Raw genomic sequence first — 22031 nt, 5'->3', positions numbered from 1 at the left:
CCTATTATCATTCTATCTCTATCTCTATTTCAATCTCTTTGTCTCCCTTGATCTCTAAACCTATCTCTCTTCCTATCACTCTCCCTCATCTCTCTATCTCATTCTCTCCTCTCTCCCCCTCTCTCCCCTGTCTCTCTATTTCATTCTCTACTCTCTCTCCAAGCTCTTAACCTATCTCTCTTACCCCTCTACTATATATCTCCCCAAGCTCTTCTCTAGGTCTACCTCACACATCCTCTCCTCTCTATCTAACCTCTGTCTCCCCCTCCCCAGCTCTCTCTATCCTTCCCTCTCTCTACTTATCTCTATCTCCTCTCTCCCTCTCCCTACATACCTCCCATCACTCCCTTCCTACCTCTACTTCTCTACTTGCCTCTCTCTCTCTCTCTCTCTCTCTCTCTCTCTCTCTCTCTCTCTCTCTCTCTCTCTACATACCTTCCTCTCACTTGCTCTATTTTTCTACATAGCTCTCCTTCCCTCCTCTATTCCCTTCTATCTCTACTAATATCTATCTCCTCTCTCCCTCTCTCTATACATACCTCTCCCTCCTTCCCTACCTAACTCCATTTCTCGAAATAAATCTCCCTCCCACCCTCTACCTACACTTCATAATGACAACACAAGGATCATGGTTGTACAAACACATCTATATAAACAAGACAAAACTCAAAAAAGACAAAGAATATGTACAAGAGAGAGACAACATTGCTCACATCAAATAATTCTTTAAATGATGACCATGAATTGGTAGCTCCATCAATCTTCTTACAAATTCCTTCATTTCTACAAGTTCATATAGCCCTAGCCATTAAGGATCAAACTTGTCATGTTTTCCTTGTCCTCATATCTTACATTCCACATAATTACTAAATCTCCAACTTGTAAGTTCCTCTGTAATGCTCTCCTGTAAAACAAATTCTTTGTCATTTTCTTATTTGACAAAGCCTTCTCATGTGCAACTTTACCTTTTTCTTGCAAGTCAACCAATTACATGACTCTTTTAGATATTGTAGCACATTTTGTGCCACCAATATCCTGTAGTAGTTGATATACTAGTCATCCTAAACAGATTGTCATCTTTGTATCCATTTCATAAATAAATTTAATTAGACTCATTCCAATAGAAACATTATAAGTTACCCTATCTTCCTAAAGTACGTATTTTAGTTTATCATCTCTCCTCTTCTTGTCTTTTGTTGCTAGACTTAGCTTGTCTATTGCCTTGAGGATGGTAAGGAGATAAGAAAGTGAAACTAATGTCATATTCTTTACATAAATCTTAAATTTCTTATGATATAAAATAACTACCATTATCAAATATGATTCTTACAAGCAGACCATATCTAGTTATTACATTGTTCAAAAAATTACTTATTAGGAATTGCCTCAACCCACTTAGTGAAGTATCATTTGCCATTAGAATCTATGTATATCCATTGTTAGATTTATCTATTTATTATCTTACCTATAAAATGAACTCTCCAATGTTGAAAAGGAGCATTTTCTATTGCACTTTGTTATTGTAATTGTTGCACTATGATGTGACAATTTTATGCATTGGCACATTCGATGGAATTGTTCGAAATTGTTCAGTGGTTGCATTGACAATTTGTCACCCTTTTTGCTAAATTTTATTGTCATTTTTTACAGTAGAATATGAAACTTGCATGTACTGTATGATAATTTTACACTAGTTAGACTTGTTATCATGTTCAAATTGCAAAACTTCTTTCTTGATTTGCTTGAGTTCCACCATAACCTTGCTATTCTTCTCTCATAACTTAAACTTATAAATTTAATTTCCCAATTCATTGCAAATTTAACATTTAATATATGGTTTAGTTTCCATTTAAATTTACTGATTAAATTCCTTATCTGGTGTTAATTTTATTTGTCGTAGTGGAATCTCGAATGAAGGGTGTGAACCGGTGAACGTTGTTGGGTATATGAAGCCCAACAGTCACATGGCTGTTTGTCTTCCCCAGAAGACTCATCATTTCATATTTGATATGTTTATATAAATGGCTGTGTGCAGCCCATACATAATGTACTGTGTAATTGGATATTGGTTAATAAGAATTCTCCCTGCGTTTCTGGTGGACGTAGCCACTTAGTGGTGAACCGCGTTAATCTTGTGTCTTGAGTTCTTTGTTGTGTCTATTATTCTTTCTGCTGTTTTCTGTTCATTATTATGTGTTTTCTCTGCTCGTTTTTAAACTAACAAAAGCAACCAACAAGAAAAGGAAATGTTTGACATGATGCCTTTAGAGGAAGATGAAACACCATGGACTAAGCGTTGCAACTGTTTGACAATATGTCTCGAACAAATATTGTTTCAGGAACAGCAAATAGCAGGATAAGAACAAAACCGATTCAAGTGAATGCAATTGGCAGGTCACTCAACAATTTTTAATTTTTTTTCCTCGTCGGGCATCTTTCCAGCATTATTTCCCATACCCCATGAGATATTTGAACAGCCAAATAAATGAATAAGGAAAAACAAAGTATGGCGCAGCTTATAAAAGGAAAATCAAACGCAATAAGGGAGCGCCTACACACAGAGGGTAAGTGAACTGTTTAGACACAATTTTTCATATAAAAATCAATATTTTTGGGCTGCATCTTTCATACTCATGAGGCATTGATATATCAAAATAACTGTCTATATAAGCTGTGTTGGGAATGGTATGAAACTGCACAATGTTCTAATGCTGTAAAATATGTCTGCAAGTATAATTGCGCCCAGCTCCTTTCCACATCCATGCGGTGTGGTATTTAAAAAGAAAATGAAGATAATTTGCAGTTTAAAAGTATTGCGCGAGGGTTTGTAGGGGAAGGATTCCAAAAACAAGCACTGTAATGAGATTTACTGGCTGTAACTGGGTATGTCAACTGTTTGACAAAATGTGTTCTCATGGAAACATCATGATTACAGGTAAATGTAAAGCCAAACTCCACAAACAAGGTGTTGGGAACTTTTAGCAAATGCCCTAGATGAATTCCAACGCCCTTGCCAGTGTCTCAGGCCACTGGGAAAATTGAAGTGTTGGAAAAGAGTATGGACATCCATTTAAGGGTAAAGAAATGAGGAGTTTGGTCAGATGCTGCAGTATTGCTTTGGTAAGAAAATATGTAAAAGTGGAAGCATAGACAAGGCGTGTGAGCTGGCAGGCAGAAAAGTAGTCTGCACAGGTATGTCATGAAGACCAGCAAACAAGGTTGGGAAATACAGAGTTATTAATTGACATATGGATAGAGGAATAACATAGATATTAAGGCTTCTGGTTTATGATTCACAAGTACATAAGTTCCATGGGTTTCATAGCATGATGTATTGCGTTGTTTGTACCTGGATTGATCCTCATTTTAATAGGACATTGTGTTTCTTTTTTCACAAGATCTGCCAGATGGTAAGTTACTCTGTTATGGAAATGACCAAGGTAATGGCTTTAATGTTTCGCTTGGCTTTCCTAAAAGACTTGTTGACATTGACAATTTGGACAGAAGGGTTGTTTGTCTCCCATCTCAAATTGTTTTATAAACACAGTGTGTTGTGCTTTGTGAGGACATGGGGAACTGTTGAAGTTTAATGAAAATTATTTATTTATTCTTATTTTTGTCAATTTTATATCGTTTGATTTGGTTTTCTGGTTTTAATTAGTCAAAATTTTCACAGATTACCATTCTTTGAAGGTTGAACCAGCTCACATTAGGCTTCTGCGTTACTAGTTTGGCGGAGTTCAATTTATGTCAAGTTTGTCCATTCATGGATGAACATAAAAGAGGATCGAATGCAGGTTTGGATTTTCAATTTTTTGGTCTATCGCTTTTCTTTTTCTCCTATCATTTTCAATTTTTAATTCCTAGATATTAGTTTGATTTCAAGTTTGAATGATTGATTATAGTTATGCAGGTTAGTATGGATTTTTTTTTACTTAAAAACAATGATATTTTGCAAATATTAAATTATTTAATCATTATTCTTGATTGATCATAATTTAGTAACAAACAAATTTGAGAAAAAATTATACAAATTTAAATATGTTTGTTGCTATCTTAAAATTTCAATAGTTTAATTATTTTGGAAGTAAAAATTCTGATGCACAAACAATTCAAAAACATGTATTTAAATTCTTTTTGACATAAATTAATTGCTATTAGAACCCTTTTTTTTAATGAATGCATCAACATTGGAATTAAAATATGGTTAAAAAAAAACTACTTTATTGATACAAATTCTAATTTCAATAAGCAAATCACTATTTTGACTCAATCTCAAATGATAAATTAAATTAAATAATGAGAAAATCATATGAATATACAATTGTTTTTAACTTTCCCAAATATTTCTAAGGCAAACTCAATATTGGAAAGCAATTTCTATGAAATCAAAAACCAATTATACAAGTCATATTAACTAAAGTGAAAATGAATTCAATTAAGTAAACACCTACTTTAATAAATAATTTCGAACTAATCCATGGTGTGCCTTGTGAATAAATTGGCCAAAGCATTCTCTAGTCAAGGGATTTTGATGAGCTGACACAAATAAAATCAAACAAAATTAGCAGATAGAACATTCATAGAGCTGACACAGAGTTTATCTCATGGAAAACCCTCAAGGGTAAAAAACCACGACACAAATAGCTTCCGATAAAAATGGGCACCAACCCAAGGTTACATAAGTCAAAACCAACTCACATAGAAAGCGCCAACTCTTTTTAAAGCACCAACTTCGATTCTCAAAGGCACCAACCTCAAATTGAGCATCAACTCTATTATACTCTAATTCTGATAGCATAAGAACTTTATTTCTGGACCAATCTCACTTTTTCTTCACTTAGCTCCTTTGGATTCACCTATTCTCAGAATTTCAAAGATATTAACAAATAAAATCATACAAAATTAGCTAATAGAACATTCATAAAGCTGACACGACGTTTATCTCATGGAAAAACCTCTCGGGTAAAAAACCATGACACAAATAGCTTCCATTAAAAATGGGCACCAACCCAAGGTTACAAAAGTGAGCACCAACTCACATACAAAGCACCAACTTCGACTCTCAAAGACACCAACCTCAAATTGAGCATCAACTCTATTATACTCTAATTCTGATAGCATAAAAACTTTTTTTCTAGACCAATCTCACTTTTTCTTCACTCAGCTCCTTTGGATTCACCTATTCTCAGAAATTCAAAATCTAACTAGATATATCAGCCAAGCATTGATACGAACAAAAAATTGTAGCATTTGAAGCTAATCACTCTTCATCAAACATCATCCAACAAAGACATACTCTTACAACTTGATTGCATTACTCATACTCTCTGTTATTATCAACATCAGTTCATAACCCCTTCAATCACATACACCATTCTTAGAAAGCGTGCGAGCAATCAAAAATAATTTTTGTTTGGCCTCTACACATTTATACCATGCTTTAGCACCAAGAAAATCAGCATCACAACTTTGAAAAATAAATTTCTCACAAATTTGACCTCTTCACAATTAGGATCAAATTTTTCATCTTAGTTTCCTTGAAAGAAGCTTCCTTCTTTGTTGTCCCATTATTGACATTCCTTATTTCATTTGCAGTAAGAGTGCAAACAATTCATTCATTGTAAAATGGTCTAGATCTCTAGCCTCTTCAATAATAGAAGCATTTGGATCATAACTGAAGGGAAGAAATCTAAGAACCTTCTTTACATTCATAGCTTCATTCACAACTTCACCCAATCCTTCATAGCATTGACAACTTCATCCACTAGGAGTAGGTAGTCAACAATGTTATCTTCCTCTTTCAACCATAGGCTCTCAAACTTGCCTCTGTGGGTCTACAACTTGGCCTATTTCACTTTATCATCTCCTTCATAGATGCTATAATTTTTTTTCTAGATATCCTAAGCAGATTTACAATGCATCACTTTCACAAATTCAAAATTTTAGGATAGCATTTTTTTTTCTTTGGCATTGTTCTCATATGCCTTCTTACCATCCTAATTTGTTGGAGGTGTAGAAAGAGTAGTGTATCTATCCACTACAGATTGCCAAACATCAAACCTTAATGATGATAGATAAGCTTCTATCCATATGCTCCAAAATGTGTAATATGTTTAATGAAATAGTGGTGCCTTCTTTGAGGAGGAACCTTCTTGACTGACTATGTTTTCCAATCCAAGATTTACCTTTAGTTGTTAGGTTACACCAAGGAACCAAAGATTTGATACCAATTGTAGGGAGTTAATGGCTATTTCTCCCAAAAGATGCATATGTTCAAGAAACCACTACCATCCCAGCTAAGGATCTCACAAGAGGTTGTTAAAACATGTCAGAAAACCTTAAGGGAGATGTTGAACACATTCTAACAATCTCCCCCTCAATGTTACTCGAGGGAATTTGAACCTACGAACCTACTCTAATACCACTTGTTGTAAACACACCAATATATTGAGAGAGTGTCAATCAATATATCATAAAATCTCAACTTCTATTTCTTTACATTCACTCATCACTTAGTTGTTAGGAGCATTAGTAAAATCATCAAAGAGTGCAAGCAATAATCACAGCCACACAAGAACACATAACACCACCTATTATATAGAAACCCTAGAAGGGGAAAACCATGATGAGATGATTGCTTGGATCTACTACCCAAATCCAGCCTCACAAAGAAATATGAATATTACAACCAGTTATGATGGCACCAACCTTTAAGAGACTTCAATCCTCTCTCTAATACATCATTGTCGGAACCAACCCTAAAGGACTACACTCCCCTTGAAAAGATCAACTCGACATCAGAAAGGCACCAACCTTATACAAAACAAGAAACAACAACCTCACAATTGAATACCTTACATAACAGACATACCACTATCTAAGATAAAATCATAAAGATATCAGAATGGACCTTGGCAATTCTTCTTTGTCGTTTATCTAGCCTCTGATCCTCACATTGTTCTAAACCACACACTTCACCTCTACATCAAATGATAGAACATGATCCTCACCACCTGAGCCACAAAGAAATTTACTCTGCCAGTGGTAACCTCTGTTATGCATGCATACTTACTCTCCACACACAAATACATAAAGGAATGATCTCTATCACACATATATACACATCTGTGCAATATGATACCATGCTTATGTCAACTTAGTTTCTATTCAATAGATGTAATTCTTCCACTATGTCGACCCATATTACGTTTGATCCACTGCTTTGCGGTCGACTTCAGCAAATTCAAATTTGAACCAGGAATTAGCCATTTTCCAAGTTTGAACCACGACCATCGTTCTTATCCTTTTTGTGATAGAAAGGATGATGAGGCATGAGATCACAATTGAATTAAGTTTGTTTCCCGTTCGGACCTACCATAGACAGGTACCATGATCACACTATTTTGCAGCTACTAGACATGATCCCACCAATTTTCTTCCAATTACGTGCTAGTCATTGATCCTTTATTCCCAATTTGATGTGTCATCTTTCCATAGTTTCGTGGCCAAGGAAGATGGTGTCCCACATATACCTTGCAGATGTGCAAGAGTTGTACGAACACCTAACACCATGTCCTCATTCCGCAATTTCACAACTAAGGCAGAGGACTCCATAACCATCTCACAACTTTGTGAAAACTGTTCAATCTTCAAAGGTTTCATCATGACCATTAATCTGATCCAATTGAGATATTAAATCTGACTAAGTTTACATTGATCCAGTTGAGTTGGTAACTGCTAGGTGAAGGGTCTAGTAACTGGACCCTATGACCTTGAAGGATTAATTGATAATTTAAGCAATTGACAACTGCAAACAATAGGTCAACACTTAAATAGAAAAAGTGCATTCAATCAAAACTAAGACTTAGGGTTTTAGGTGTATGGCAAATATGCAAACCCTAGTTAGGCGAGAGAGTTTGAAAAAATGATTTTAGGGTCAAAATTTTCTAATCCATTTGATCTGAACTTATTATGATTTCTGCAATGCCATGCCTAACATCTTCATCCCATTGTCCTTCAAATGTGATATATGAACAATCCTTTGCATTGGTTAGAGCAACCCATGACGACATTGCAACTTTTCATGACAACATTTGACAACATTCGCAAGTGGTCTACAAACAACGCTCTCCCTCTATAATTGTCATCATAACAATGACAATGACTACCACTAGTCTCCCTTTAGCTTTGCATCTTGACATCAATGGCAACACCTATTACCAACATCCTTATAGTGACTTCAACAAATGTCTCTAGGTTCAATGTTCACATAATTGGGTCTTCCACCAATAGAGCTATAATGTAATTTTTAAACTTATAGATCTTACCTTATTTTTTCTTGATTTTACCCATCTTTATTGATAAAAATTGAATGTAATCAATCGCTCAAATAATTGCATTAGCTTTTACCTTTTTTTCTAAAATAAACATAAAAATATGTAAAAAAATATATACAAATATTTAAATTAAACCTTTATTTTTACAAATATTGCAACCATAATAACTAAACCTTTTACTTACATTTAAAGCATAGAAGGAGACGACTTCCACTTAAAATCTCACATTAATTTCTTGTGTTTCAAGAGTCTTGTATTAAATAATGTTAAAAGCTTTCTTTTTGAAGAAATCTAATCTCTTACTAAGCAATTTTTATATCTCACCAGATTTTACTTCTAAGAAGTTTAGGGAAAAACTTGGGATCTAAGTTTTGTAATTTAGGTTAATTTTTGAGAAGTTTTCTATTATTCAATCTTTTTGCATAATTTTTTATTATTATTTTCATTTGTTTTTTTTTTGCATTTTTTTTAATTAAATTTTTTCTCATCTTTCTCTCTTTGGTCTTCTTGATTTTCAAATCCAATTGAACCCACCACCGCCCCCACTCTCCCTCCCCCGACCCCTCATCCCCTCACCCCCTCTCCCTCCTTTTTATTTGGCTTGGTCTACTAACTATCTTGCCATTCTCTTCTTTGCTCTTACTTTCTGATGAAGGATCATGGAGTTTGATCTGAAACATCAAAGCAAAAAACACACACAATCAAAATGAGAAACTTTGCACAAATTTACAAATTGTGGAAATCATATGTCTACAATAGATAAAAGATATAAAATGACAAGCAACAAACTAAATATAGACCAATTTATTATATTTTATATTTCCTACATTAACAATTTCTCTATTAATAAATCAATCTACATTACGCATACAATCTTTCAATATACATATTTTTCTATTCGATCAAACCAATCAATTTTAAATCTAAATAAATATTAAATCCACACTTGAAGTAAAGTGTTTTAGATGTAGAGTTAGGTTGACATTCGCAATGGGGTCCTCAAAAATCTAGATCCCTTCTTGTTTACTCATCCTTATTTGATTACCTAATTGTGGTCAATCTCCATCGTGGGGATATGCTAATAAAGGGGATTGAAAGCTTGGACAAGGTTGATGTTAGTTTGACAAGAAATGGTTTTGAAACTTGATAATGATGGTTTGAAGAGATCTTTTCACAAAAGTATAGGTTATGGTTAGATGCCTTTTCAACAACTAGGCCCTTTAAATCACTAATATATCTAAATTAATCAAAACTAGAGGAAGATCGCAAAAGAAGATTGTGTTTTTGCAGTAATTTATGTATCTGAAGGATAAAAATGAGTTTGTTGCTTCACATGAAGTTGTCACTCTTTATACCAATTAAGTCATCACAACAAACATGACAAACATGCATTTGTTGCCTTAACAAAGTGGTGAACATGCAACTGAAGAGGAAAAAACAAAGTTTTTAAAGAAAAATAAAAGTGCAAACAACTACCAAATGACAAATAGCAAATAAAGGAAATATTTACGGGTTTTAAATGATCAACAAATAAAACCTTCACCCTAAAAACAGATGCCGGATATCATACAATCGCATTTTCATGTCTTGTTGACTAATTATTTAGATCTTGATCATGAGATAAACTTACCACGTCATCCTATACACTTATAGATGATGACAATCCCATCAACTTAACACATCATCCCATACATTTATAGATGCTTACAATCCCAATTGATCTATATAAATCAATTTTTTTATCCTTAGAGTGATTATCTCAATCAATTAATCTATAAATTAAGTGAGGCATATTTATTTCCCAACATAAAACCCAAATCAAAAATTAAATTCCAATGTGACTTGTCTTACTTTCTCAAGTGGGTTGCAGTAAGAATTAATTCTTTTCTCTATTCTATTCTAGTAACCATTAATTTCCCCGTCATTCACTCCACAATTTTGGGACGGTTTTATTCCCAACTATAGACGGTCTTCGAAATAGACTTTAATGTATGCTTATTTTCAATAAAAATAGAAAACAAAATCTTTATTTTATTTTATTATTTTATATTTGAAGGCAAAGAATCAATCCTATATTTGACTCTTCACGTGATTGACCAATAATAGTCTTCGGGGACAAATTTATCCGCCATTTTTTAAATTAGAGAAAAGAATATACAATTAATAATAAAAATAATAATCTATCCCTAACACTTAATTAATACGTATTGGAAACAACATGGTGCTTGCTAGAGTTGACATATCTCAATGTGGGATTTTATTGATTATTCATTATGTTAAAAACTTTTTGCATTGTTTCCAAGATTGGAAATTTGGAATTCATTTCAAAGTTGATTAGTGGGAATTAGAGTATTCACTAGATAGAGTTCAAATCAAATTTTTGGGAAAATTTCAATTAAAAAATGTCATTTGCTTTTCAAAACCCATGAATATGAGTAGAATGATGAAACTAAGCCAATATGTAGTACAATGGGGGGTGGGGGGCCTTAGTGCATCACTTACTAAAAGAATGATTTCCTAGGTCATATCCAATTTCTTGTCCTTTGCATTTCCCCATACATATGTGCTTAGAATCATCACTGCCACTACTCACTTTCTTCTTCTCACATGCCATCATTCTTCTCATACCCCACTTATGTTGACATATGAGGAACACCTATAAAAACTTCTTGTGTAAGTTGTCATTCTAAGCTATTGCCTTCACTTTCTCACATTTAGGCTTTCTCTTTACTTCTAGAATTTGACTTCGCTTTTGGAGGAGACAAGAATAATGATGTGAATGATAATGATGAGATGGATGGCAATGAATTGAAACCCAATTTTCCCTCTCAAATATGACCTAATTTCAAACTCAAGCTCCTTGTTGAACATTCATTTATTTATGATTTATTTGACTTTTTGAAGATAGACATTGAAATCTTGTGTTGCTTTGGAATTCAACTTGTGTGAATGGTGTCACGAGAAGTTAGTGATTTTGAATTCCCAATGGTACACGGTCAAGCAATTTTTATGAGTTAAAAAAACATTATTATTATTTTAATTTTTTTTTATTGTTATCATATTCAAAGTATTCATTTGTGTCTAATTAAAAGTTAGGCTCAAAAAGTCAATCGACTTATATTTATTAGTTTTTATAGATATTATAAACATTTAAAAAATAAATATAGTAGTAGTTTTTTTTGCTTGTATAAAATTATTGGTGAATCTTTTCAAATCAAAATAAATTGTAAAATAAATATTTTCTTTTTTTATTCATAATCATATTTATTATAAAAAAATTATAAAAATAAATTTTAAAGAGTGAAAGTGTAATGGTAAAAATGATATGTTTTTTTGATTTTTTATATTTAAGATTTGTGATAATTAAATTGTTTTTATTTATTGATTAGAATGTATGAAAATGTATTATAGAACTTGGCAAATAACTTTATTTTAATTCTACTTTATCTTCATATATTTTAGGAGTCTAGACTTGCTTGCTAAAATCCATCATTCACCACCCTAGTTCAAATATGTTCAAGCACCAAATTGACCCAAGTCACTTCCACACATGTAGATCTAAACCTTCAAAAAAATTCAAATTAGACTCGTGTTTTCCTCTCTTTCTGTTATCAAATGACTAAAGTATAAATTATGTCAAATTACATGTTAGAGTGGTGCATTTAAAGACTACCCCTAATTCATTTGAATCATTTAAGATTGATTGAGAACATACAAAAGAATCAATTACGAGGACTAGAGTTTTATATATGCACCCTAAAAGCATTTTACATGGTTGTCTATTGACTCTAATCCTTGTTCAACATCATTAAGTCGATCAACTTAAGAGCTTGATTAAAGGAAAATAAATTCTTGTCTAGTATGCTCCCAAATGATATCTCTTGACACCATTTTTTGAGATACATGTGTATTAGAGCAAGGCAAACTATTTTTACTCAACATAATTTTCTCAAATCATTTCTATTGGTTAAGCTTTGATTTACACGTCAAGCTCACTCTTATCATATCATAGGGTCAATCTTAAATTGTGTGGAAATGAGGAATATATGGTAATTGGTGCAAGTTAGAGTACATGGAGATAGATAGGGATTGAACCATTAGCCAATCCTAGCACAAGAGTGTGGTAAGCCATTCCATCAAGGTAGACAAAACTAAATGTCAAATGGCATGGGTACACAACTTTTACCATTATAAATCTACCTAAAATATACAACCATCTTATATATAGCCTAATTCATTTCTATTTGTTCAACACCATTCATTTTACTTATTTTGCCAAACTCTTAATTGAATTCATGGCTTTTAACACATGCCAAGGTCTAACATTCTTTACATCTATTTTTATGCAAATCAAGCAGTAAGTTTTTGTCAACATAAGAAATCATTATTTGATTGACAAGTGAAGTGGATTTTGATTGACATTTATGTACACATTCCCTATTTTGACACTAATTATCCTTCAAAGCTTAGTATCATATGTTTCTAACAATGATTGTATTAGCATAAAACCAAAAACTAGTTACAAAATATCAACACAATAAAACAAGGATAAAAAAATTCAATAATGAAATATGAAGACCACATAAATAATATCCATAAGCTGAAGGAAAGAAATACGAAGAAAAAGTCATTTGAAGATTCACAATATAGAAGACATTTTTGTAATCAAATTACGAAATGTGTGATACAATTGATGTGCTAAAAATACATGATATTTGTGACCTTTAATATGCTTTAACTACAAGGTGTACACTAGCTTTGACTTTAATCTTGTACCTCTAAACTAAGAATGCAACATAACTTAAACTTTGAATTGAAACTTATACCTATTAACTAAAATGCGAACCTTTAGTATGAAATGTGCTATATGCTTTCTCTTTTAATATAGTTTATTTGCTCTTAATTTCTCCTCCCTTTCAAAAAGTACTTTTTACATAATCTATTCTCATAATAACTTCTCCTCACTCTTACATCATTCTTTGATTTTGATATAACCAACAAAAAGAAGAAAAAAATAAAAATAAAAATAAAAATAAAAATTGCATTCAAACTTAACATGTGAATTGAAAACACATCATTTTCACTATAAATGAGGCCAAAATATTCCTCTTTCAAGACAAGGTAGTACACTTTAAATTCAACATTCACATGTAAATTGGAAATACAAACCTCTTTCTAGAAGAGACTCTTTCAATAACTCTTCCTCTAGTGGACTGTATCCTCCCCAACATTGAGCAATTATAGTAAAATATGAAGCTCGAGAAACTCTCGCGAGAATACATGTAAAACCATATAATTAAAATCTGGGTAGATAATTAAGAGCATATAAAAATCTCAGTAGATAAAACCACGATATTTTCTGTTTAGTTCACAAGATTCCACACCCCCCAAAGGTAACAGAATTTTTTCTAAAATCAGAACAAAGGTCAACCCTACGCCGGTAAAAGAGGGGCGGCACAACGGACACCAGGCAGTCGGCACCAAACGTAACTGACACTCCAATGGCGAAATCCCACGCGCTTCACTTATGACGGCCGGTCACCTTAAATAGAAGTCAAAAATCTCAGGCGAATCACAGGATGGTCTGCCGGTTGAATTGACCCGGGTCAATGTTGTGCTGCTACTAGGAATTTATTGATCGAATTAGCAATTTAATGGAATACCCATTACATTCGAAATGCAAATTATCTTGATTTCGATTGTCATCTCATGACAGCATTTTGGTTTAGGCTTATATAACACGACTTGATTAGTCTCAATTGTGCACTTCAATTATTTCGTTGAGAATTTGTATAGTAGTTTGTATCGGTCTAATTTGAAATAGAGTAGTTTGGATCTGATGGGATTGTATGAAGGAGAGGTTAAACAGGAGAATTGGATAGACAGATAAGTGTTGTAACGCGACTGGGGGAGTTGTCTTGGCTGTTTTAAGTAAACATACTGGGACTACTAAATATAAGAGATCGAGCATTCTAAACTGTTTTGCACATACATGAAGATTCATCACAGGGTACAGTAATACCCACAATATTATTGATGCAGGAGCACCGATAGTATAATGTGGTGTGTTAGTTCAACAGCAAGGGTTGTTGGGTATTGGTAGGAAGGAGAATTGTCTGTATGTTTTGATTTGGGTACTGACTAGATTCTGCTTTTTGAGTTTAAAATTGAATTGGGGAGATTGAGCAGGTTAAATTTTGGATTGAAACGATTACTTTATTGCTTGGGAAGCTTAGCTGTTTGGATGTTTTGATAATTGGGCAGAATGATCTCTGTCTTTTACGATCATCTGCTGTCTCTTTTCTTGCCTTGCGTGTATACGTAGCAGTATGCTGTAATTGGGTTGTCGGTTGCTGGATTATGTTTTTTTTAGTGGAGCTGATAAGATAAGTTGGGTCTGTTGAGGAGGTGAAAGAGTTTGTATGGCTATTTGGTGAATTTGGTAGTGGGTTTGTGAATTGGATAGTTGGTTTGATTTGGGCATGACTCCACTTTCTTTCAATTGGAGGTGTTGAAAAGGTGAAAAGTTTGAATGAGTGTGTAGTTGATTTTGATCATAAGTCATCAACTGGATGGATAGTTTTACATGGGGAATGATTGGATTGTTTTAAGTTTTTGGGCTGAGAAGATGAGTAGAGGGCATTGAGTAGGCAAAAATTTTCATTATGGGGCATGTAATTCCAGAATCACATAGGGTTGCAGTCCAAGCAGTAGAGGCTCTTGGACGAGGGTTTGATTTCAGTAGTGATTTCAGGCTTAAATTTTGCAAGGGCAAAGCAGGAAATCGTTTGATTTACATAGATGAGAATCGGAAGCAAGATATTGTGATACCTGGAGGCCCTTTAATACCTGGTGTTTCGGCTGATATAAAGTGTGCCAAGGGAGAAAGAACGAGATTCAAATCTGATGTTTTGGAATTTAATCAGGTAGGCATATCCTGTTGGAACCCCAATTAATTTCAACATCATAATTTCGTTTTTAAATACTCGATTTTGGAAAACTTGATGGAAATCAATATTTTTGTATGTGATTTTGGAAAATTTGTTTAAAATGCATTATCAAGTCTTTCGTATTTGATTTAAAAGATTTTGTGTGAAAATGAATAAACAGAAGCCCACAATTGGGGATGTCTATGCAAATGGGTATCCAGCTGGGCTTTATTACTTGCAGGGTTAGTCGCTCCTCTTGCAATTAGGTGTAATCCTTTTGTCACTGATTAATGATCGCTGACCTTCCAGCAACATTGTATATCTGTGTCCTTTATTTTTGACAATATTTAGAAAAGTTGGATGTTCCAATCGTCAAAATTTTCTTACAAAGTCCACATTGCGCTGGAAATTTTTTCCCCCGTCTTTTAACTATTTTCCCTTATAACTAATCTGTAATAGAAATGTTTCGTGTTTTTAAGGCAGAATTTCCCACCTTAAATCTTCCTTGCCATGTTACCAGAAATGCAACTCTCATGGTGCTCATGTTGGTAACCTCTTTCTCAAGAAACAAACTTATTATGAGCCATTTCTGTTCTTTTGGAACAAGCCACCGGCCAAACAATCAATGAAATATTCTACTTCTAAGAAAATAAATACCCTATACAAATAGTACTCATATATCGGTCCATTATAGTTTTGTAGTTTGATCTCCCCTTTAGAGTTTTGTATTTTGATCTGTCTTGAGCTCTTCATTGAGATGGCATTTTATTTAGTCAGCACTCTGTTGGGGTTTTTGATTTCCTGACTTACTATTTTGAGTTTTCATTTCCGCAGACTTTCTGCTGTGTACTATGATCTATATTTTGAGTGAAGGATGCTATCCGCTGAAATTTAAAGTATATGGTAATTGACATCGTTTGTGAACGTTTTTTTGTTGACCGTCAATTCTCAGTGGTGTTTGGTGTTTATAAACTCTCAGCCTGGTTTGCTGTTTATAAAGTGTCTCTGTACTTGTGGAGAGTTAAATGATCGGTATTTGTTTGATATAGTGAGACAAAAAAATTAACAATTCCACATATTTTCAAAAATTTGATGTTTTTTGAATAGCAAAGCCCTAGAACCCATGTTGGTTTGAGACCTTTTCCCTGCTGTTTCCTGTTCCTGGTTTTGGTAATATAGCTCAATTGTCCTAAAAGCAAAGCGCATGGTGATTGAGCACCAAGTCTCATCAGCTTAAAATGTATAGTCCACATTATTTTTTGGGTTCAGGAATTCTCTAAATTACCCAAAAGATCAATATCTTTGCTTATAAATAAATGAATAAAATTATTTGTCATGTCTTGACTACAGATGTCTGAGCTATTCAATCAGAGATCCTCTTTAGAAGGGAAGATACCATCTGGTAGATTCAATTCTATGTATGCTTTCAGTGGATCCTGGTTGCAGGATGCTACAGAGACCAAACATCTAGCTTTTGATGGCTACTATATTAGTCTATACAATCTGCACCTTACAAGAACACCCATTATTCTCAGAGAGGAAATCAAGAGTGCCGTTCCTTCCAGTTGGGAGCCTGAAGCCATTGCCAGGTTTGTGTTATCTTTTATATAGTTTTTAGATTGTTAAGCTAGAGGAACTTAAGGAATGGCTTAAGTTGGATTTTTGTTTTATGTAAGGCATATATCTTGCTCGGTGCACTAAATAGAAGGCAAAGTCTCATCATTCAGATATGCGGAGTTTTTGTCAAAAAAGTTATACACCATTGAGTTGGAACTGCTTGCAAATATTGCAGTCACTTAAAAATAATGCTTACGATGTTTCAAGTGCGTAGAGAATTATAATTGCAGTTGATGATTTAGTAGAAATAGATAGAATATTCCTTCAGCTGAAGTGAATCATTATTAATTTCAATAAGGAAATTGGATGGTGTTTTGGTCTTATAGGTTTATCGAAAAATTTGGAACACACATCATTGTCGGGGTGGAAATTGGAGGACAGGATGTGGTGTTTGTAAGGCAAAGTCCTTCCTCCACCATAACACCTGCTGAACTAAAGAGACACTTGGAAAAACTTGGAGATCAATTGTTTTCAGATGATTACAGTCTAATGCCGTTCCATCCAAAAAGAGAAAACAAAGAGAAGGCAAGTTCTTTGGCATCTTTTGTTATCGGCTATTTTTTTTCTGATTTTTTATTTTCTAGTTGATTCTTTCTTTGTATTTTAAATTATTTGAAGTTTTTATGATCCAGATTCCAGAAGTTTTCAGGAACATTTTACAACCTACAAATCCTATGCATCTAGGTAGCTTTTCTTCGGCATCTAGCAAAGATGTAAGTACCGAATTCTCTCATCTATTGCAATGCTGTTTCTTCCAAATGCATTTTGCACATGCCATCAATTTTAATAATAAATGCAAGGCCGTCTGTATCCAATTTATATTGGGTAATAGATAGAAACTGCGCTACCTCTGCAACTCCAGAACACATCCAAATTCAGAATTTTTGTTTATTATGCACTTATTCAATTGAAAGATCTCGAAAGAAGGCACTTGCTAAATATAGACATAATTTTATTCCATATGTGTTTCCTCACTTAAGATGATACCAATTTGTGTTTCAGGGGTTAACAATCATTTCCTCAAAAAGAGGTGGAGTTGTATCCTTACGCAATCACTGTGACTGGCTTCATAGTGTACAGGACCATCCAGATGCAATACTTTTCTCACTAGTTCCAATTACATCGCTTTTGCAAGGTGTTACTGGCAGCGGCTTTTTGAGTCATGCAATCAACCTATATCTTCGCTGTGAGTAATATCGGTCAAAATTCTCAAACCTACTCAATATTTCAATATCTTCATAAAGACATCCTCGCATGCACAAAAGCGAACATTGAAATGTAGGCGCAATGGGCATTAATGTCAAAATGGTAAACTTAAACTTAACGGCTTGCTGCTATCTCCACAAGAGTAACTTTCCATTCATATTAAAAGGACCTTATCATTTGGATACAGATACGAGATTCTATGGATAGCTAAGTCTAACAGGGTCCCATCGTCTAGGTCAAGAGTCATTGAATTTTAGTGGATAGACACCAATATTCCTCATGATAGAATAATATATCTTCTATATCTGTTGGTCTGGTTGTTTTAGCTCACGGAATTACTCTTGGAATCAGCCACTCATGCTGACCAAAGAGGTAAAATTTTAAAATGATATAATTGTGGTATTTGAGAGGTGATATCAGTTTCAAATGAATAAGTTATCAAAAAATTTCAAAACATTATGTGATGATTTATCAGGATTCAATTATATAGTATTGAGTCGATCTTCATCAATTTATGTATAATGAGTAGTGGTTCACATGAACCCATCTTTCATGACCATGAATTGTCTATGTAGTAAAACTCACAGAAGTGAAACACATGAATACCTACCTGATCATCCATCCCAATACTAATCTAGCTCAAACACACTTGACTGTAGAATTTCCCCTACACTCAAAACCCAAATGCCCAAATGTTGTGCCTCATAAACCGTTCATTACAGAGCTCCCTAGAAAGAAACATGCTTTGCAGTACAAACAGTCAGGACCAGGAATTTCCATAGTCTCGAGAATAAAATTTTTATTGGATGATTCTGCGCAGTCTTTTGTTTCAGTATGTGCAGACAATTCTTTTTTTGTGTCATCTCTTGGTAATAGTAAAGGGTCAAAAGTTTCAAACATCTCCAATTCTGCACCTGCGTCATGTTATTATTCTATGTGCTTCAGTCCTGTTGGCTTATATGGGATGCATATTCTGAAATATCATCAAACATTTATTAAAGCTAAACATATAAGAGGAACTTGATATCTTCTTTTCAGTGATATTTTTATTTATTTTTGCAGACAAACCTTCCATTGATGATTTACAGTATTTCTTGGAGTTTCAAGTTCCTCGGCAATGGGCTCCAGTTTACAGTGACCTACCACTTGGACCTGCAAGGAAAAGAGTTTCATATCCGTCAATGCGATTTTCCTTTATGGGCCCAAAACTTTACGTTAACACAGCTCAGGTGATCATTTTTCTCATAATATATTTGAAAAAGAATTCTCATTTTATGTATGTTCACCCTTATAATGACAGTAGAATTCATGCTTAGCCATTTTTCTTAGACTAATTCACTTTGCATATCCAAATTTGAATTGCAAACGGTCTATAATAATTGTATATGAATTTGAATTTGAAATAGTCAAATCACATTTTATATGCAAATTTGAATATTAAGCAGTGAATCACATTGTATATTCAAATTTGTATTTGAAACAATAAATCACAGGTATATATGCAAATTTGAATTTCAAACTGTCAATCGCAACTGTATTTCTAACAGAATGCAGTGTGGTTTTAAGAGTACTGACTTGAATGTATAACATAGTCTAAACCTTCGGAGGCACTTACATCAATATGTACAGGTTTCTGTTGGTAGAAGACCTATAATCGGGTTACGGTTATATCTTGAGGGTAAAAAGTGTAACCGGTTGGCCATCCATCTCCAGCATCTCTCTAGTCTTCCTCGGGTTCTTCAACCATGTTGGGATGAGAATGTCTTCCTTGAACCGTCAAGGTGGCAAGGGTCAGATGAGAAGGATATCCAATATTTTGTACCCGTCCAATGGAAGAACTACTCACATGTATGCACAGTTCCTATCAAATATGATCCTGATTGGGTTCGAGGACAAGGTGGTGTTTTTGTAGTGACTGGTGCACAACTTCAAGTCAGAGGTGGTTGGTCTAAACGTGTCTTACATCTGAAGCTGTTTTTCACTCGATTGCCAAATTACAGCATTCAGAAGTCTGTTTGGGGTCAGCCACCAGCAGTTTCACAGCGCTCAAGATTTTTATCCACACTTAGCTCTACTTTTTCATTATCAACACCACCACCAAAGCCGGTCCCAGTTGTGCTAAACTCAGGCGTATATCCCAATGGTCCACCAGTACCTGTGCAGTCTCAGAAGCTCCTAAAATATGTAGACACTACTGAAATCAGCAAGGGACCTCAAGATACTCCTGGTCATTGGTTGGTGACTGCAGCTAAACTGGATATTGATAGAGGCAAAATATCATTGCAGGTCAAATTCTCTCTTCTCAATTACTGTAACTAGAGGCCATTTACTTATTATGGAAGATGCTAGGAAGGATGCTTTCATTCTGAGCTCACTTCCTACATTCATCCATGCCACAAGTAACGGAAAATAGCTGTAAATAATGCTATTCAAACGAGCTCTCAATTCTTTCATGTATTACTAGACTGACAACTCCAAAATATTTTTTAGGCATATACAAGAGTTTTAATGAGATACATTTATTTGAAATGTAGCAAAGCGTTTGCTCAAAGAACATCTCATGGATATTCTGAATTTAATACTCATATGTGCGAGTTCTTCCCAAACACAGCAGGAATATTGGGAAGATTCTTCCAAGTTCACTTTAATATAAAGATCAGAAACCTAGATTAAAGTAAAATCTTAATAAGCTCAACTTCTAAGATCTAGCTATAAACAAACCCTAAGTAACTCAAAGTTAGAATGAAGAGGCAGATTAAGGCTGGCATTGTATGCTACTATACACAGCTAGGGGGGTGGCAATTAGTAAAATGGAGAGTGGGATACAAATATGTGAATCGGGATAGGGTTAGGGGTGTCATTTTGATTTTGCAGTAGACTAATGGAGTACTTGAAGAAGACACATCTATATTATTTTTTCACTTCAAATATGGTCACTGGGAGATGCGAGTACGGGTTAAGGATGGGGTCCTCTGTCCCTGAACCCACATTTCCTGGTGTTCATCTCATTCCACAATGCATAAGAATCTCCAGGTCTGGTAGATATTTCTCATAAATATATAGTTTGATTTATGAGAAAGGAAAGGCAGGGTTCAGATATAGATATGTACTATACATAGTGAAGGGCTTCTCAAAAATATGTACTTGCAACATTAGATTATCCCACATTCGCAACAATTATAGGTGATGTACCTATAATACAGGACTCTATAGCATCACCTTTCATATGTCGAGTTAGCCGTCATGTCTTATGCAATATTTCCTTTTACATTCTGCCCACATTTATCAGAATTGAACTATTCTTGGTCATTCTTTCCATTGTAGCCCAAAATCTAGTTTTTCGCTGTTATGAAATCTTTTGACCTCAATTTGTTGCAGTCGACTTTTTATTCTTGATAAGGGTAAACAAGGATCCTGAAAGGGCTCCATAACCTTTTACAGGGCCAACATAGAAACCTGAAACAAAACAACACCAAAAACCAGAAAAAGAACAGGCCAATCAAAGACAACTAAAAATACAACAAAAAGGCACACACAATTTAGCCAAAAGCCAGCAAAAAGGCAGGAGAGAAACCCCTTGCTCACTGATCAGCAAGGACATTCAGACTCTCAGTAGCCTTCCAATCAACTTCCAAAGCTTTCATCTTAAGAGCAAGGGACCTCTTATCAGTGTTCTCCATGATGTGAGTCTGCTTTTTCGTTTGGCCTTTTTGTGTTTGCTTAGCTCCTCTTGCCAAAGTAAACCTCGTTTTCACATTGACATGGTCCTCCCTAGAACTAATAATGTCCCCTCGATCACTTAAACCAGCCTCCACCTAAAGCCCTTGCACCTCCTGCAACAGCTCCATCATGCCCATCTTAGAATTCAAGCTTGATCCAGATTCCTTGACATTAACAGACTCTTGAGAGAGGTCTTTGTAGAAATCCCTTTCCTTCCTCT

General features: G+C 34.3%; 1 protein-coding gene across 2 annotated transcripts; it reads left to right on the top strand.

The window, feature by feature from the left end:
- The first annotated feature begins 3676 nt into the window (after positions 1-3676).
- Positions 3677-20584, top strand: LOC131066006 (MACPF domain-containing protein At4g24290). Of its 2 annotated transcripts, none has more exons than XM_058000677.2 (7): positions 3677-3797; positions 16619-16857; positions 17212-17410; positions 17518-17598; positions 17888-18071; positions 19154-19320; positions 19721-20584. In XM_058000677.2, the coding sequence occupies exons 1-7, from the start codon at positions 3771-3773 to the stop codon at positions 20408-20410; spliced, it is 1587 nt and encodes a 528-aa protein (XP_057856660.1). In that variant the 5' UTR covers positions 3677-3770; the 3' UTR covers positions 20411-20584. The 2 variants fall into 2 exon arrangements, with proteins under 2 accessions (XP_057856660.1, XP_057856659.1); XM_058000676.2 differs by lacking the exon at positions 3677-3797 and adding an exon at positions 13905-15265.
- Positions 20585-22031: the final 1447 nt, after the last annotated feature.

Source organism: Cryptomeria japonica, chromosome 3 (assembly GCF_030272615.1).
Source record: "Cryptomeria japonica chromosome 3, Sugi_1.0, whole genome shotgun sequence".
Classification (NCBI taxonomy): Eukaryota; Viridiplantae; Streptophyta; class Pinopsida; order Cupressales; family Cupressaceae; genus Cryptomeria; species Cryptomeria japonica.
The sequence above is the reverse complement of the archived record's forward strand: the minus strand, read 5'-3'. Positions and strand labels throughout refer to the sequence as shown.

What these genes read in the sequence shown, in the direction of transcription:
- LOC131066006 (XM_058000676.2), top strand. Translation starts at nt 15,005, where the DNA reads ATGGGGCATGTAATTCCAGAATCACATAGGGTTGCAGTCCAAGCAGTA. An exon ending in ATGTTTTGGAATTTAATCAG is followed by an intron (nt 15,266 to 16,618) that starts GTAGGCATATCC and finishes TCTTGACTACAG; the next exon opens with ATGTCTGAGCTATTCAATCA. An exon ending in GAGCCTGAAGCCATTGCCAG is followed by an intron (nt 16,858 to 17,211) that starts GTTTGTGTTATC and finishes TTGGTCTTATAG; the next exon opens with GTTTATCGAAAAATTTGGAA.